The sequence below is a fragment of the Macaca fascicularis genome, chromosome 19 (genome assembly GCF_037993035.2).
Source record: "Macaca fascicularis isolate 582-1 chromosome 19, T2T-MFA8v1.1".
Lineage (NCBI taxonomy): Eukaryota > Metazoa > Chordata > Mammalia > Primates > Cercopithecidae > Macaca > Macaca fascicularis.
The window spans coordinates 50,162,738-50,181,854 of NC_088393.1; the positions used below are offsets into that span (position 1 = coordinate 50,162,738).

The following is a 19,117-nucleotide window of genomic DNA, read 5'->3' on the forward strand; positions in this document are numbered from 1 at the left end:
CTAAGAAACTCAATCAAAACCGCTCAACTACATGGAAACTGAATAACCTGCTCCTGAATGACTACTGGGCACATAACGAAATGAAGGCAGAAATAAAGATGTTCTTTGAAACCAATGAGAACAAAGATACAACATAGCAGAATCTCTGGGACACATTTAAAGCAGTGTGTAGAGGGAAACTTATAGCACTAAATGCCCACAAGAGAAAGCTGGAAAGATCTAAAATTGACACTCTAACATCACAATTAAAAGAACTAGAGAAGCAAGAGCAAACACATTCAAAAGCTAGCAGAAGGCAAGAAATAACTAAGATCAGAGCAGAACTGAAGGAGATAGAGACAAAAAAACCCTCCAAAAAAATCAATGAATCCAGGAGTTAGTTTTTTGAAAAGATCAACAAAATTGATAGACTGCTAGCAAGACTAACAAGGAAGAATAGAGAGAAGAATCAAATGCACACAACGAAAAATGATAAAGGGGATATCATCATCGATGCCACAGAAATACAAACTACCATCAGAGAATACTATAAACACCTCTATGCAAATAAACTAGAAAATCAAGAAGAAATGGATAATTTCCTGGACACTTCCACTCTCCCAAGACTAAACCAGGAAGAAGCTGAATTCCTGAATAGACCAATAGCAGGCTCTGAAATTGAGGCAATAATTAAGAACCTACCAACGAAAAAAAGTCCAGGACCAGATGGATTCACAGCTGAATTCTACCCGAGGTACAAGGAGGAGCTGGTACTATTCCTTCTGAAACTATTCCAATCAATAGAAAAAGAAGGAATCCTCCCTAACTCATTTTAGGAGGCGAACATCATTCTGATACCAAAGCCTGGCAGAGACACAACAAAAAAAGAGAATTATAGACCAATATCCCTGATGAACATTGATGCAAAAATCCTCAATAAAATACTGGCAAACTGCATCCAGCAGCACATCAAAAAGCTTATCCACCATGATCAAGTGGGCTTCATCCCTGGGCTGCAAGGCTGGTTCAACATACGCAAATCAATAAACATAATCCAGCATATAAACAGAACCGAAGACAAGAACCACATGATTATCTCAATAGATGCAGAAAAGGTCTTTGACAAAATTCAACAGCCCTTCATGCTAAAATTGCTCAATAAATTCGGTGTTGATGGAACATATCTTAAAATAATAAGAGCTATTTATTCCAGACCCACAGCCAATATCATACTGAATGGGCAAAAACTGGAAAAATTCCCTTTGAAAACTGGCACAAGACAGGGATGGCCTCTCTCACCACTCCTATTCAACATACTGTTGGAAGTTCTGGCTAGGGTAATCAGGCAAGAGAAAGAAATAAAATGTATTCAGTTAGAAAAAGAAGTAGTCAAATTGTCCCTGTTTGCAGATGACATGATTGCATATTTAGAAAACCACATCGTCACAGCCCAAATTCTCCTTAAGCTGATAAGAAACTTCAGCAAAGTCTCAAGATACAAAATAAATGTGCAAAAATCACCAGGATTCTTATACACTAGTAACAGACAAGCAGAGAGCCAAATCATGAATGAACTTCCATTCACAATTGCTTCAAAGAGAATAAAATACCTAGGAAACCAACGTACAAGGGATGCGAAGAACGTCTTCAAGGAGAACTACAAACCACTGCTCAGTGAAATAAAAGAGGACACAAACAAGTGGAAGAACATACCATGCTCATGGATAGGAAGAATCAATATCGTGAAAATGGCCATACTGCCCAAGGTAATTTGTAGATTCAATGCCATCCCCATCAAGCTACCAATGAGTTTCTTCACAGAATTGGAAAAAACTGCTTTAAAGTTCATATGGAACCAAAAAAGAGTCCGCATTGTCAAGACAATCCTAAGTCAAAAGAGCAAAGCTGGAGGCATCACGCTACCTGACTTCAAACTATACTACAAGGCTACAGTAACCAAAACAGCATGGTACTGGTACCAAAACAGAGATATAGACCAATGGAACAGAACAGAGTCCTCAAAAATAGTACCACACATCTATAGACATCTGATCTTCGACAAACCTGAGAAAAACAAGAAATGGGAAAAGGATTCCCTATTTAGTAAATGGTGCTGAGAAAATTGGTTAGCCATAAGTAGAAAGCTGAAACTGGATCCTTTCCTTACTCCTTATACGAAAATTAATTCAAGATGGATTAGAGACTTAAATGTTAGACCTAATAGCATAAAAACCCTAGAAGAACACCTAGGTAATACCACTCAGGACATAGGCATGGGTAAGGACTTCATGTCTTAAACACCAAATGCAATGACAACAAAAGCCAAAATTGACAAATGGGATCTAATTAAAGAGCTTCTGCACAGCAAAAGAAACTACCATCAGAGTCAACAGGCAACCTACAGAATGGGAGAACATTTTTGCAATGTACTCATCTGACAAAGGGCTAATAGCCAGAACCTACAAAGAACTCAAACAAATTTACAAGAAAAAAACAACCTCATTAAAAAGTGAGCGAAGGATATGAACAGACGTTTCTCAAAAGAAGACATTCATACAGCCAACAGACACATGAAAAAATGCTCATCATCACTGGCCATCAGAGAAATGCAAATCAAAATCACAATGAGATACCATCTCACACCAGTTAGAATGGCAATCATTAAAAAGTCAGGAAACAACAGGTGCTGGACAGGATGTGGAGAAATAGGAACACTTTCACACTGTTGGTGGGATTGTAAACTAGTTCAACCATTGTGGAAAACAGTATGGCGATTCCTCAAGTATCTAGAACTAGAAGTACCATATGACCCAGCCATCCCATTACTGGGTATATACCCAAAGGATTATAAATCATGCTGCTATAAAGACACATGTACAGGTGTGTTTATTGCTGCACTATTCACAATAGCAAAGACTTGGAATCAACCCAAATGTCCATCAGTGACAGACTGGATTGAGAAAATGTGGCACATATACACCATGAAATACTATGCATCCATAAAAAAGGATGAGTTTGTGTCCTTTGTAGGGACATGGATGCAGCTGGAAACTATCATTCTCAGCAAACTATCACAAGAACAGAAAACCAAACACCACATGTTCTCACTCATAGGTGGGAAGTGAACAATGAGATCACTTGGACTCAGGAAGGGGAACATCACACACCGGTGGCTATCACTGGGGTGGGGGGAGGGATTGCTTTGGGAGTTATACCTGATGTAAATGAAGAATTGATGGGTGCTGACGATTTGATGGGTGCAGCACACCAACATGGCACAAGTATACATATGTAACAAACGTGCACGTTATGCACATGTACCCTAGAACTTAAAGTATAGTAATAATAATTAAAAAAATGTTATTCAAACTTAACAAGGAATAAAATTCCAATACATCGTGCAAAATAGATGAACCTTGAAGACATTATGCTAACTGAAATAAGCCAGATACAAAAGGATAATTATTACATACTTCCATTTATAAAAGATATAATAGCCAGTTACATAGAGACAGAAAGTAGAATGGTGAGTGCTATGGGTTAGGGGGAGAAGGAGTAAGAGTTACTGTTTATTGGGTACAGAAGTTTAATGGTAGGAGGAAAAAGTTCCGGAAATGGATAGTGTGATGGTTACACAACACTAAATTGCACACTTAGAAATAGTTAATGATAAGACTTTTATTAGATATATAAATAGTGTCCTGGTAGTCTTATACTCTATAAATACACACTTTTTGGTATTGCCCGTGTCCTGCCATGCAGAGTCCCAGAGGTGAATCTCCCTATTTCTCCAAGTGTGCATCACTCACTCTCCTCTGTGCTGTGTCCTAGTGCTGTGCCCACAGCCTCACACAGCCAATGACTTCAGAGCCAGGAAACAGCTCAAGAGTCGGCCCCGAGGTTCTCTCTCTGCTTATTTCCCTGCAACCTAGGCTTCACTTCAACTGGCAGCTCGATTTAGCCGAATTCAGGACAGGCCACCAGGGCTCTTTCTCCACACAAGCTGGTCCCACCCCAGGTGGAGTCAGGCAGGGCCAGACACCAGAGAAGCCCGGAGCAGAGCAGGGAGCGGTCTGAACTGCTCCTCTCTCATCCAGGGGACTTCCTCCTCCCATTTGGAGGAAAAACGTGAGCTTGTTTCAAACCTCAGATGTTCCTTGAAGCTCATGGGGTAGTAAAAGAAAACAAAGACGTGGTAGAAAGGGAAGTGTTGGTGACAGTGAGAAAAATCTTGACCTTGAGGACTCTCCTTCTTGTCCCTCTGTGAAGCCTTTTCTACCACATCGGGCTCAGGACTGACAAAGCCCCCTCCCAACCTTTCTCAGCCTGGACTCAAATTCAGCCATGAGAAAACAGAAACACAAGGAGAAGAGGGTCTGTAGAGACAAATTGGGAGGGTTCAAGAGGAGAATTTAGGATTTGCTTCTGCCCATGGGACACAAGCTGGGAATAAAAAATGTTTTCCTGACTCTTCTCAGAAAGCCCTAGAGACTCTACCTAAAACCCTATTGCCAATGATGCAGGATCCACTTACCAGAGACTTTTATCATCTTGGATGTGGAACGTTCGCTGCCAGTGACTGAGTTACGAGCAGAGCAACCATAGAGCCCGCTATGCTTTGTAGTAATATGGGGGATAAAAAGCTCTTGTCCTGATTGCAGAAACTTCCCATTAATCTTCCAAGAATACTCTGCCGGTGGGTTAGAGTCCGCGAAGCAGTACAAGTGGATGTTTTCTCCTGTATAGTAATAGGTGAATGGAGACAAAATGCTGGGTACGTCTGGACCATCTGGAGTAAAGAGAATAAAGCCACAGGTGATGTCGTCTGAGGGAAGGAGATGCTCCTGGTCTCTTAAAGGCACCAGTGTCGGGCACCAGTGTCCCTCTGAGCCAAGACACACCCTTAAGGCCCAGCCAAACCACTCCTGTGTTCACTGAGTCGAGGCCTGAGGTATTCACCTGTTTCTCCCATCACAGGATGCAGACCCCAAGTCTCCCATGATGAGAGTATCTCCTCACCTTATATTCTTGGTTAAGGCTGTGCCTACCCAGGTTTTCTCAGGGCAGGGAGTTATGGCCAGCTTGGGTGTCCAGAAATAAAAATGTCTGTACTTGGACGTGAGAGAGACTGAGATGCTCGGCCTCTGGTCATTTGGATTTTAGCTGGTGGCCTGGTCCACAGAGGAACCAAAGATACAAAAGACCTCCAGAGTGACTGGGTCACTGGGGATGCTACCAACTTGGTCCCGTATTTTACATTCATAGGGTCTTGTGTCGTTTCTTGTGACATTTGCTAGAATGAGGATACTGTTTTTACCGGGTTGCTTTAGCCTGGGAACTGACCTGTAGGCTCTGACCATTTACCCATCACACATAGGTGTAGCCCTGAGTCTTAGGTTCACAGTTAATGCTACAACATTCTTATTCTCCATGGGGTTGAAGTTGTTGCTGGTGATGTAGGACTTGGGCAGCTCCGCTGTGTGGATAACAGAGAGAAGATTGTCCTGTGTGGCACCTTTGATTCCTCTACAGACATCCTTCAATCAGAGTTGACATCTCCCACCTCTCAGCCCACTCAAGTCCTTGAAAGTCAGTAGCTGGTGCGTGTGTCACCAGACAGATGCATGATGATCTAAGAGCTCAAAGACTCTGAGGCTGACTGCTCTGTCTTAGGGAAGCACAGACTTTCTCAAGTGTGAATTGAGCAGCAGTGTTGGGTCATGGACAGACAGGTCAGTGGGACCCACAGCCCCTGGTACCACTCCCAGTCCCTCTCTAATCAACTGTCTTGCTGGCTCACCTTGGGTTCCTTACCTGGAATGTACAACTGCTGGGCCCCTTCCAAATTCCATCTTACTTTGCCCCCCCAGATATGATTTCTCTGCAGTTTCCATTTCCAAGGACATTCTAGAGATGAGTAATAACGGCACTTCCCATTGTCCTGAAATCCTGAAGATACTAAGCAGCCTGGCCTGGGACTGGATGTTTCAGCAGAAATAAGACAGGGGAGACCAGAGTCAAGCCTGGAGGTCAGTTCAGTCATCAGGCAGTGGAGGCACAAGGTGGGGCAGTTTTCTGCAGGTGTTTCATGATGACTTACTTGAGCCAGTGACCTCCAAAGACAGAGCAGAGTGCAAGGAATGATCTAGAAAGAGTGAAGGGGACGGGCAATAGCTGGTGGCTTAGGAGCAGAACCATGTTCCCTATTCTGGATTCTTTAAGTTTCCTCTCCTTCTGCAGAGGACAGGTGAGGACTATGTGGATCTTTCCAGAAACACATGTGGACATTTGCAAATGCAGAACTGACTGGTGGAAAGGGTGGGAATGAACTTCTGGAAATCTGGTCCTCATGTACTATGTGTGTTTGATGTATATGAGACAAATTTGGGGAGAAGTTTTACAAATATTTTCTTCCATTGGACACTCTCCTCTCTGATTCCATGAGTTTGACTACTCTAGGGACCTCATGTAAGTGAATTCCAGAGTGAATTTGAGAAGAGAGATGCTCGGAGTGGGGAGAATCAGAAGTTTTTTGTGGGTGTGCAGTTTCAGTTATGCAAGATGAGGAAGTTCTAGAGATCTGCTGTACAGCTTGATGCCTATAGTTCACACAAATTGAGTATTTCTTATGCATAAGACTTAGGACAAAAAGTGTTTGGATTTCTGACATTTTTTGATTCTGAAACGTTTGTCACATACTTGCTGGTGTAGCATCTCAAATCGGAAAGATTCAAAACCTAAAATGCTCAGGTGAGCATTTGTTTTCAGCATCAGTTAAGCATGCAAAAGTGGGAAGTGATAGGCCAAATACTTTCCTGCCTTTTTTTTTCTTTTTCTTTTTTTCTCTCACCACGTTTCTAGCTTGGTGATTAGTTTTTGGTCGATTCCGTAGTGGTCATGCGGCACTTGTATATTCTTGAAGGCTTTGGGATGTGAGAAATAATGATTACTATTTTCTATGTCATCAAATCTTTCCACGTTTCCATGATTGCATCTTTTCCTCAGTTTCTGTGTTGTGGCAGTCATTAATAAGAGCCTGTCAGGTCAGATTTAGGACAGGTTTTTGTAATTCTGCAAAAAATGTTACTGGGATTCTGGTAGGTGTTGCGTTGAAACTGCAGCTCACTTTGGGTAGTATTGTCATCCTAACAATATTGATTCTTCCAATCCGTGAAAATGAAATGTCTTTCCATATACTGATGTCGTCTTTAATGTCTTTCAGTAACGCTTTGTAGTTTTCAAGGTATAACCCTTAGACAGTTTTGGTTAAACTTATTCCAAAATATTTTATTCCTTTCGATATTAATGTGAATGGAAATTCTTTTCTTAATTTCCTTTCACTTTGTTCATTGTTAGTGTATAGTCTAAAGAATGATATAGAAAGAGTGAAGGTGACAGGCAAAAGCTGGTGGTTTTCAAGCAGAAATATATTCCCTGTCCTGGGGTTTTGTTTTTCCCTCTCCCTTTGCAGAGGGCAGGTGACTCTTCCCTGATAGCCAGATAGACTTCACTGGAAAACATATTGCCAGTGCCCCAGGGACCCACTTACCAGGGACTATGATCCTCTGGATTATGAGATTTGTTCCAAAAGTGGCTGAGTTATGTATGAAACAGACATAGACCCCTCTACATGTTTTAGTGATTTGGGGGATAAAGAACACTTGTGCTGATTGCCGGAACTTCCCATCAATCAGCCAAGAAAGCTCTGCCAGTGGGTGAGAGTCTGTGAGGCAGGAGAGCTTGAGGACTTCCCCTGTGTGCTAACAGGTGTACGAAAAAGAAATGGTGGGATCATCCAAGCCATCTGGAGCAAAGAGAATAAAGTCACAGATGATGATGTCAGAGGGAAGGGAAAATCCTGGTCTATGGAAGGGCCACAGTGACCCTGTGAGCTAAGTCACAACACTGAAGTCCCAGTCAAATCCCTGCTGTGTTCACTGATCTGGAGCCTGAGACATTCACCTCTTTCTCCCATCATAACCTGTGGACCCTGAATCTCCCATGACAGGAGCAGCCTCTTCTCTCCCATTGTTGGTCAAGTCTAAGGCTACTCTTTGTGGTCATGGCCAACTTTGATGTCCACGGGTAAAGGTCTCTGTACTTGCATCTGAGAGGGACTGGGAGGCCTGGCCTCTGGCCATGTGTATTTGGGATGGCAGCCTGGCTCACAGAGGAACAGAAGATACTCACAGACAGGATTCAGGGTGACTGGGTCACTGCGGCTGGAACTCACTGGGCTCTTCATTTCACATTCATAGGGTCCTGCAGTACGCTTTGTGACACCAAATAGAATGAGGGTTCTGTTGTTTTCGGACAGCTGCAACCTGGGACTGATAGGGAGGATCTGACCATTTATCCACCACAGGTAGCTTGCGTTCTGAGTGTCAGGATCACAGGATAAGGTCACAGTCTCCATGGCCTCCCTGGGGTTTAAGTTGCTGCTGTTGATGGAGGGCTTGGGAGTCTCCACTGTGCAGATAACAGAGAGAAGATTGCCCTGTGTGGCACCTTTGATTCCTCCAAAGACATTTTTCAATCAGAGATGGCATTTCCCACCTTTCAGCCCACCCAAGTCCTTAAAAGCCCATATCAGGTGTGTGTGTTACAAGACAGACGCATGGCAATCTGAGGGCTCAGAGATTGTGAGGCTGCCTGCTTTATATGAGAGAAGCACAGACTTTCTCATGTGTGAATTGAGCAGCAGTATTGGGTCATGGAAAGGCATGGGACCAGCAGTCACAGCCGCTAGTGCCCCTCTGAGTGCCTCCCTCTCCAACTGCCTGCCTGGCCCACCCTGTGGTCCTCACCTGGAGCATGCAGTGCTGGAATCTTCTTAGTTTCAGTCTTACTTTGCCCCCTAGGGTATGTTTTATCTGCAGCTTCCCTTTCAAGGACATCCTAGAGATGGATGATAGAACTTCCCATTGTCCTTAAACCCTTTGGGTACTGGGTAGCCTGGCCTGGGACTGGGTACTTCAGCAGAAAAAGCACAGGGGAGACCAGAGTCAAGCCTGGAGGTCTGTTCATTCATCAGGCAGTGGCGCCACAAGGTGGGGCAGTTTTCCCAGCTGTCTCATAGTGACTGACTTGAGCCAGTGACCTCTAAAGATAGAGTCCAAAGAATGACCTACAAAGAGTGACGGGGACAGGCAAGAGCTGATAGCTTTGGACCAGGACCATGTTCCCTGTTTTGTGTCCATGATGTTCCCATCCCCCTGTAGAGGGAAGGTGAGGACCATCTGGTTGTTTCTAGAAATACATTTGGATGTCTGAAAATGGAGAACTGACTGGTGGAAAGGGCGAACATGAACTGATGATGGAAGTCTGGCCTTCACGGACGATATGTGTTTGGTGGCTATTAGAACAATGTTTGGGAAGAAGTCTTGCAGAAACTTTCTGTCATTAGACATTCTACTCTCTGATTCTATGAGTTTGACTACTTGATGTACCTCATCTCAGTGGATTCCAGAGTGAATCAGAGAGTAGAATAGTAGTTTCCAGGAGCTGGGGTCGGGGGAATAGGGTATTGTTCCATGGCTGTGTGGTTTCAGTTAGGCAGGTTGAGGAGGTTCTAGAGATCTCCTGTGCAGCTTCATGCCTATAGTTCATACAGATAAAGTGTTCCTTATGCAGAAAGTTTAAAACCAAGTGTTTTGGGTTTCTAACTTCTTTTTTTATTTTGGAATATTTGCAGTAGATGTACTGGTTTAGCATCCCAAATCTGAAAAATTTGAAATCCAAAATGCTCCAGTGAGAACATCTTTTCAGCATCACATCAGTGGTCAGAAGCATTGGATTCTGGAGCATTTCAGATTTTGGATTTCTAGATGTGGGATGCTCAATTTGTAATACTGTAATTTTCCCATTAAAAAGTTGTCAGGAGTTTAGACCTCATGTTATATTCTGACTCTAGTAACAAGACCCAAAAAAAATTTTGGAGGAAAGTTTAAAATGTTGTCATAAGTGGAAATTTTAACTGATGGTTCAAACATCTAAGATCAATTGCTGGTAGTAGTATTTCTCTTGATACCCAATCAAGGTTTAGGTGTGGGGTGAATTCCAGCAGAATCAAATTATGCTCAAAGAAAGATGCCAAAGGTGATTTGAAATTAGCAAGTCCTTAAGTAGAAAGAGTCCCGTTAAAAGGACAGAACTGGCCAGTGTGTCAATTACATAAAGGGAGGAATGATGCAGAATTAAAAGAAGAGATGTGTGTTATGTTAGTAAATATAGAAAGAACTCTCTGTTTATAATTTCTGTGCAGAGTTAGGAAAAATGGGGAGGAGCCCAAAACAGGTATGTGAAATGCTTTCTTCATTTTCTCTTAACCTCAGGAAGTACAACTAGACTTTAAGTTTGTGTGAATTAGGAAGACTCTAAGTGAGACGCCAATGGTTCATGTGTCCGCCACACGAACAACACCAACTTATGAAAATGGCATCATCAGGAGTAAACAATCATATGTGGCACAGGCAGTAAAACCATCAGATAGCAACCTCTGGCCACCTCCAACAGGTCCCCGACACCACCAGTATTCCCATTACGTGTATGTTACAGCCTTGGTAGTTGTCCCACAACTACAAAATTTAAAAATTGCTATTGTCAATACAAAGTGTTAAATATGAAGTAGAATATGTTGTCCCTCTTTTTTTCCCCCACTCTTTTTGAACTTTCCTGTTTCAGTTTTGGATGTTTCTATTGACACACCCTCAAGCAAGGCATTCTTTCCTCAGCTGTGTGCATTCTACCAGTAAGCATCAAAAGCGTTCTTCATTTCTGTAACAGCACTTTTTTTTTTTTAAATTTCTGAGACGGAGCCTCGTTCTGTTGCCCAAACTAGAGTGTAGTGGTACGGTCTTGGCTTACTGCAAACTCCACTTTTGAGGTTCACACCATTTTCCTGTCTCAGCCTCCCGTGTAGCTGGGACTACACGCGCCTGCCACCACGTCTGGCTATTTGTTTGTATTTTTAGTAGAGTTGGGGTTTCACCGTATTTGCCAGTATGGTCTCGATCTCCTGACCTCGTGATCCACCTGCCTCACCTTCCCAAAGTGCTGGGATTACAGGCTTGAGCCACTGTGCCAGGCCATCTCTGAGGGATTTCAATGGGTTGTTGACTTTTGAGTATGTTCAGCTGTTTACTTACTGTTAGAACAGAGTGACAAATTTCAAGCTTGTCGTATTCCTGACAGGAAACCAGAAGTCTCTAGAAAGTGACTGGAGGATGTGAGCTCCATAGTAGGCTGAGGATGGAGTTACAAGTGAAATGGGTGAAATGAGCCCATTGGCTTTGGAGACTGCAGGCCTGTCCAGCCTCTGACTCCCTGGTGAGTCAGTGCAACGATTCCAACAGTGACACAAAATTAGCACGGTTGACTCCATCTGGCATCTAGTCTCAGGTTGGCTGCCCTCACTCATTCCTGGACATAGGCCAGGCTAACCATGGGAGGAATGTAGTTTATGGTTTAACTTTGAAGAAACAATGATAATAGTTCCTCGATAAAACTAATACCCTTATTTTGCCCAGGGATTGCCTTTGTAAAACTGGTGAAAAACCATGAGAGTAAGATTATAGGAGGGAACTGAATTCTGCTAAAGTGCAGGCACAGTTTCCACAATCTCTTACTGGTCAAATGTCATTTGATCAGAGTGTACAAAATTTGTAAGTAATTGCTCCAATAGATAACATCCCTTTTGTAGAACCTGAGGTTGGTCTTTTGAGATGTTTCTTATTCTTTGCATTCTGGCAACCTGCTGACCTCATCCATACCCATGACTAATGGCTCAGTCAGTCACGTGGTCCCCACCTAGAGGCGGATTCAAGCACAAACGGATCATTTCCCTCCGCCCGCATGATTCCATCATCAAACAATCAGCAGTACCCATTTTTTCGTCCTGTGTCCCTGAAACTATCCTTGAAAATCTCTAACCCGTGATCCACTAGGGAGGCTGATTTAAGTAATAATAAACCTCTGTCCTCCTGTTTGGCAGACTTGGACTCATTAAAATCTTTCTTTACTGCAAATCACCATCGGGATAAATTGTGTTTTTTTTTTTTGTGTGTGCAGGAGGCCAGAAGAACTTGTTTGGGAATTATAAGAGTGGATGGAGGAGCTGCCTATCCCTGTCCCATGGTCTTGTCCACAGATCAGCCTCACAAAGGGAAAGATCCTTGGATGGGGATACAGTGGAAGATCATCCTCTTAGTGACCTGGGGACATTGGCTCGAGATGAAGCTTTTCAGGAGTGGCAACTCCAGTTGATTTCTGTGCCTTTCCTATTTCCTGGGAGGTGGGCCAGGTCACAGTGTTAGCAGGAAGGGAACAGAACAGTCTGCCTAGTTAGAGGGAGTGTCTGGGGAAGGCCTAGGGGTGGAGGAAGAAGCTGTGCAGGACAGGGCTTGCCAGGTAGAATGAAGTGGGAGGAAGATGAGGGACACAGAGAAGCAGAGAGAGGCAGAGACAGCATGACAGTGAACAGTGAGGCATACAGTGACTTCAGTGACCCCAGGGACCAGGTGCTCCCGTTTCCACAGTCCAGGACCAGGGAGCCCTGAAAACCCTCTAGTGGCCAAACAGCTTCAGAGTAACACATGAAGTGGGATGGCTTTAGGGGCAAGAGGAAGTGGGGGGATGAAACGTGGGTGTCAGCCTCTGAAGGACAAGGGACAGGTGTGGCGAGAATTTCCTAGGATTCTGCATCCAAGATCCAGTCTCTAAAGAGGTTATGGATCATTCATTCCTTCATTCAATTCCTTCATTTGTTGTGTGAGAGCACCTGAGAGTGTGTCTCTCACTGGACTTGAGCTGGTGCAGGGTGTGAGTGGGGAATGAAAACAAGGTCTTCTCTTTTATCCTGTCATGCCAGTGACATGGACACTTTGGGAAACACAGGATTTCAGGTTCAGTGATAGTTGTTAAGATCTGAGGGGGAATCCTGGACATTTTTTGCACTGACTCTGATGGTTGAGGCTGGTGATTTAGTTCTGGAGTGCAGACTAATCAGCTGATCATTTGCTCTCACTCCTCTGAGGTTTGGATGCCTAAGAAGAGGGAATTTGAGCCAATAAATTACTACAGGGTTATTGGAACCCAATAAGCCCTCACTTCTGGTGGAGGAGAGGATGGACCTGTGGCTGTAGACAGACCTCATGTGACCCTGATCAGCCTTTTGTGTTTGTGTGACTCTGGTTCAGTGACTGTGCCTTCCTGTGCCTCAGTTTTCTCCCAGTCAAATAAGCTAAATGGCAAATGGACTGTGGGTTTTCATGCTATCTGTGAATAAATTGTAAATTCTTCACAGTCATCGGACCTAATACTTGGCACAGTGAAGGTGTTCACACAAACAGCATTTATTATTATTCACTTCCATGAGAGAGCACCTTTAGGTCAGCTCTCTGTGGACAAGCTGCTGCCAGGTACATTTTCTGTCTTCTGTTTCTGCTTCTGGGGACATTGGACTTCCTATGGAGTGTCCTAAGCCTCGCAAGGCAGTTGGCTGATGGCCTACAAAGCTTGCCTTTCTTTCCTCTGCACTCTGAGTCTCAGGTGAAGAAAGCTCTGTCCTTGACCAGATGAGGTTCTGAGGGCTGAGCCCTGGCAGTGAGCAGCTCCAGGAGACACAGTCCTCAGACAGCTGGTGAATCCTTTGTCCCAGTAAGCCCTACCACAACCCAGAATTGACACAGGCTCCTCAGCTTTATCTGGAGTAAGGATTTAGGGACGGGGTCTGGGGTTGAGGCTTCTTGGGCTGAGCTTCTCTGAGAGTATCTCTGGGGGCCTCTTAGGCAAAGCCCTGCTCAGTTCTCCAGGGTCTTTCTCAGGGTCAAGTTTATGAAGAGGACATGAGGTGCTTGGCTGAGGCTGATCTCCTCCTGCTGAGAACCCCCCCCCACCATCAGACTGTCCTTCCTGTGCAGCAAGTGTCTGCAGGGTCTGGAGGCAGGAAAGGAATTCTGATCTGTTGTGGTTTGTCTCCTCTGTGTGTGTCCTGCACTAAATGCTGAAGCCCCAACATGGGACATAATGCAGAGAGGTACACAGGCACAGTCCAGGCCTGACCTTCCTGTGTGTGCAAAGTAGAAGTGACCCCCACCCCCCAACACCCAGGGATCATGTGGAATCACTCACCGTATAAGGTGAAATGTCCAGTTACTCCTTCAGTCCCGTCACCTCGCTTTATGATTTTTACGGTGTAGGATCCTGCGTCCTTCTGGTTCACACTCTGGATCAGCAGGGATGCATTGGAATATACTCTTTCTCGTCCACTGTATGCAGGCCCAAATATAATTCTTTCAGTGTCTATTGTATATGCTGTAATGTAATGGTGGAGGTCCATTATTTGCCCTTTGTACCAGATGTAGGCAGCAGGATTCTGGGGCAAATTGTGTACAAGTAGAAGAACATCGTTCCCTTCGGAAATATTGGTTGGCTGAGCTTCAATTGTGACTTGGGCAGTGGTGGGCGAGTTCCAGAAGATTAAAAGTGATGCTAGTAGGTGGAGAGAGCATCAGTCAATATTGAGACCTATGTATTGGGGTGAAAAGATGGGGCCATGTATCCTGAGAAGATCTCTTCAATCATCAGCCTTAAAGACACACACACACACACAAAATCCACACATACCTCTTTGTGTGTGTGTGTGTGTGATTGTGTGTTTGTGTCCTACTGTCCTACTGGGTGAAGGTCAGCGGTGTGACCCCCATTCCTTCAACACTTCTGACCTCGGTATTTTTCCGTGTGGAATTCTCTTCCCCAGAGGTCTGCACGGCTCCCTCCACACTGCCCTCAGGTCCTGCTCACATGAGGGCATCCTTAGACTTCTTTCCTGACACCTCCTTCAGAGACTCTGGGTCTTCCCTCTCTGACCTTTCCCTGCTCTGCTCCCTCCGGAGCTCTTGTCAACACCTGACCTCATATTCTAGATCTCTTTGCATGTCTGTCTTCCTCCCCGTGAGAGCATGAGCTCCCTGAGGACAGGGACTTTTATGATCTTGGTTGCACCCCAGTGCCTGGCACAGGCTGCAGACTCTTGCAGATGTGAGGGTTCCAAGGGCCCTCCATGCCAGGGCTATTTTTTTTTCTTTCCTCAGTTGTTGAGGTTTTTGCTGAGGACAATGTTTCATGCCCTGCTTACATTTTCATTTGAAGTGCAATCTGATAATAGTTATTATTATCATTTTTCAAAATGTGGTGTCCAGTGATGATTAACCAGGAAACAAGAACACTTGAGATTTGCCTACCTCTTACCAATTCCGGTTCAATGTGATTTTCCTGTTTTGACCCCTGTCCCTCTTGCGTATATTTTTCCCTATCCAGGCTCCAACAGAGCCTTCTTTCCTGTATTTTTTTTTTTTTTTTTTTTTTTGAGACAGAGTCTCTTACTGTCAGCCAGGTTGGCGTGCAGTGGCACAATCTCCGCTCACTGCAACCTCTGCCTCTTGGGTTGATGCAATTCTCCTGCCTCAGCCTCTCAAGTAGCTAGGATTACAGGAGCACACCACCACACCCGGTTAATTTTTTTGTATTTTTAGTAGAGACGGGGCTTCAGTGTGTTGAGCAGACTGGTCTTGAACTCATGACCTCATGATCCACCCAACTCAGCCTCCCAAAGTGCTGAGTTTCATTTTTAAGAACCCCATCCTCTCCAGGAGACCCCATCCAATCATTCTGCTTCCTTCTCCTGTCCTCTCCGAGGAAGTTCTCTCCTCACCTGTGAGCAGGAGATCCTTCCAGGTGATGTGTACTGTGCAGGGAGGGGCTGAGAGGGGCCCCATGGCCTGTGCTGCCTGCATGTTCTCCTCTGTGGAGATGAGCCTGGGATCCAGAAACTTTCTGAGCACGGCTGTCAGCTGTGCTGTCCTCCCTCCTTCTGTGCTGAGCCTCTTCCTGAGGCAGGAGCACTTTTCAGGCTCATGGGCGGGGTCTGTGCCCAGGACACCCCTCTGTCCCCACCTCTCAGTCCTGCCTCCTTGTCCCTCCTTCTCTATTTCCTTTTGTCTGTGTGTCAGGTCCCTGGGAACTGTGGAGGCCTATGCCTTTTTCAGCAGTGATTCTGTCACCAAACCTCGATGCACACTATGTGCAGAAACACAAACATACACACAAAAGAGACACACACAGACACACACGGTCACACACATACCCTGTAGGTCGAGCAAGCACAGTTCTGCACCTCAGCCTCCTGCTGTCCCCATGGGTCTGGGTCGGTGTGCACATTTGTGCCCTTTGCCCTCTTTCATCCCCATCTAGCTCTCCCCTTCAGTGCAGGAGGCTGGAGCTGCACCAGGTCCCTGTCACAGGGATACCCCATTGTGCTGTGGGTGAGCTGTGTGTCGCCTGGTGACAGGGACCCTTCCTTTCTCTAATTGTGTCTAGCTTGGCTGCAGCTTCCAAGGATGGACATTCAGGACCTGGGTGTCCCACAGGAAACTGCCCTTCCTGGAGGTGTGCAGGGTGAATCTCTCATGCCTCTTGGGAGGAGAGGCCTGTGCTGCTTGCTCAGTGAGGGCTGTGAGTCCCATGGTCAAAGGAGAGTTCTCTATCACTCTATTGCTCCCTGGGGACTGGTGGCTGAGCTGGGGCTCAGGGTTTCTCATTTCTTCCTGACCATCTTTTGTGTCCTCTCTTCTATGCCCAGCTGACTGTACTGTGGTCAGCACAATACACTTCCCCATGGTGGTGCAGGAGGAAGTGGGGAGTTACCCAGGAACCCCTGGAACATGGCTCGTTGAGACACAGGAAGGGGAGCCTGGGACAGAGCAGGGGTTTAGAGCTGGAGAGATTCATCCCGACTTACTCTGTGATCATGATGGGCTCAGCCCTGCATGTGGTGACATACCCAGGGGTCTATTCTGAGGATTTCGAATTGGCCAAGCTGCTCTCTGTAGAGGAGGAACAGGCAGTCGCCAGAGATTCTGTTTGGAGGGACTCTGGTCACCTCTGAGAGGGCAGGTGAGGGTGAGTTGTGTACTGGGAGCAAAGAACAATAATACCCCCTTCTCCCAGCAGGGACACAGGAGAAGTCTGTCTTCCCAAGGGACAGACGGGAGTAGGCGACCACATCCTGGACGGTGCCTGTGTGTGACCATCACACATGCTTTGAGCCCTACAGGTTGCAGTGGGCAGACAGGTCACAGGGTGCCTGACTGATTCCCGGGGAGGCTGTGGGCCCTCAGGCAGCCGCTGTTCTGTGTCAGCGCTAGGCTTGGCCCGGGATGCCCCACAGAACAGGACAGATGGAGCACGGGCGGGCATTTAGGGAGCAGTGACAGAAAGAGTTGATGAGGATGGAGGGAGGTCACGAGGGGAAAGCGCGCAATGTGGCTTCGTGTGCACCATCGCTGCCCTGGGAGATGTCTTTTTAGCTGAGCCCAGAGAAGGTGCAAGCCTGTGGCGCAGGAGCTGCCTGCAGAGGGAGTGGTATTAGATTGGCGGCCACCAGGTCAAAGAGGAGCTGACAGAGTCCATGTGGGGAGCATGGAGGACGTTGAGGTCTTGGGCCGAGGTGACCCTGGTGAGGGTGGACAATGCTTGGCTATGGATTCTGCTGAGGGACTTCGGCCTCCCCTGGGAAGGCTCCAGGCTGGAGGGACTCTGCCGCCCTCTGGTGGCCTGGAAGGGAAGTGTGGGTGGCTGAAGTCCCTGCCAGCCTGCGTGTTTTATTCCACAAGGATCTGCACATTTCACTCGAGGTCACACATATGTTATATTATAGCTCCATCACCTTCCAGCCCCGTGAGTCCCATTCTCTGTGGCTCCACGTTCACTGTTCTCCCTCTTTCACAATCGGATGTCCCGAACGCAGATTTTTGTCACCTTCTGTGAGTTTGTGTGTGTGTGCAGTAGGCGGCACTGTGTATACCCTGGGGACAGTGATGTCTGGAGCTGAGCACTGCACATGGGCTTGGGAGCTTCCAGCTATCTTGATTGAAAAACTGATACGTTTCATGGAAAACACTAGGTCAGATGATGTATTCACGGGCTTTAGCTGCTATAACAAACAACTTAGCCTCGGTGAATTAAATAATAGAAATCGATTTTTCACAGTTCTGTGAATTACGTGCTATTTTAACCACTTTAAAATGTGCAATCCAGTGGAATTAACCACATACACAGTGTTAAGTTCCCATCAACACTGTTTTTCATAGAAAATTTTTGTCATTTTAAACTGAAACTTTGTATCATTGAAACAATAATAACTCCCTGTATTTTCCACCCTAGACCTTGATCATCTCTACTCTATCTCTATGAATTTGCCTATTCTAGATAGTTCATGTAAATGGAATTATATATATACATATGTTATTTAGTTTCTGACATATTTCACTTAGCATAGTGTTTCCAAAGTCCATGTATATTCCAGCAGATGTCAGAGCTTCCTTCCTTTTTATGGCAGATTTACATCCTGTTGTATGTGTCACCACATTTGTTTATTGATGTGTTGATGAACACTTGGATTGTTTTCATATTTTATCTTTTATGAGTAATGCTGCAATCAACAGTCCCATGCGAGTATCTATTTGAGTCCCTGGATTCAGTTCTTTAGGTACATACCTAGGAATGGATGCTCTTTTATATGAGAATTCTATGATTATCTTCTTTAGGAACAGCACATCTGTTTCTCCTAGTGGCTGTACCTTTTTATAATCTCACCAGCAATGTATGAGGATTCCAAATTCTGCATAAGGCTTTCACTTGTTATTTAACATGTGAAAAGAATGGTAGCCATATTTGTAGGTGTAATGTGGTATCTGCTTGTGGCTTTCACTTTGTATTTTCCTAATGACTATGATGTTGAGTTTCTTTTCATATCCCTCTTGATGATTTACATATCTTCTTTGAGGAAATGTCTATTTGCGTCCTTTGCCCATTTGTATAAATTGGTGGTTTGTCTTTTTGTTGTTGAGTTGTAGCAGTTCTTTATATATTCCGGGCATGAAATCATTGTCTATGTGATTTGCAACTTTTATGTCTCATTCTGTGTTTGGTCTTTTTATTTTCTTGATAATATCTTTGATGCACTAAAGGCTTGCATCTTTAGCCCAATTTATTTATTTTTCCTTTTGCTTTCTCATGCATTTGGGTCACACCTGAGAATCCATGGCACATTTGAGGTCATTAAGTTTTACCCCTATGT

The 19,117-nt window shown here is 45.0% G+C and overlaps 1 protein-coding gene across 1 annotated transcript; it reads right to left on the minus strand.

Annotated features, from left to right (window-relative positions):
- Window positions 1-3,751: 3,751 nt before the first annotated feature.
- LOC135968329 (pregnancy-specific beta-1-glycoprotein 11-like) lies at window positions 3,752-15,788 on the minus strand. The gene is made up of 5 exons (XM_065534447.1): window positions 15,692-15,788; window positions 14,110-14,469; window positions 8,170-8,448; window positions 4,519-4,768; window positions 3,752-4,008 (listed from the first exon to the last, which is right to left on the minus strand). The coding sequence occupies exons 1-5, from the start codon at window positions 15,771-15,773 to the stop codon at window positions 3,915-3,917; spliced, it is 1,065 nt and encodes a 354-aa protein (XP_065390519.1). The 5' UTR covers window positions 15,774-15,788; the 3' UTR covers window positions 3,752-3,914.
- Between the last annotated feature and the right edge of the window lie 3,329 nt (window positions 15,789-19,117).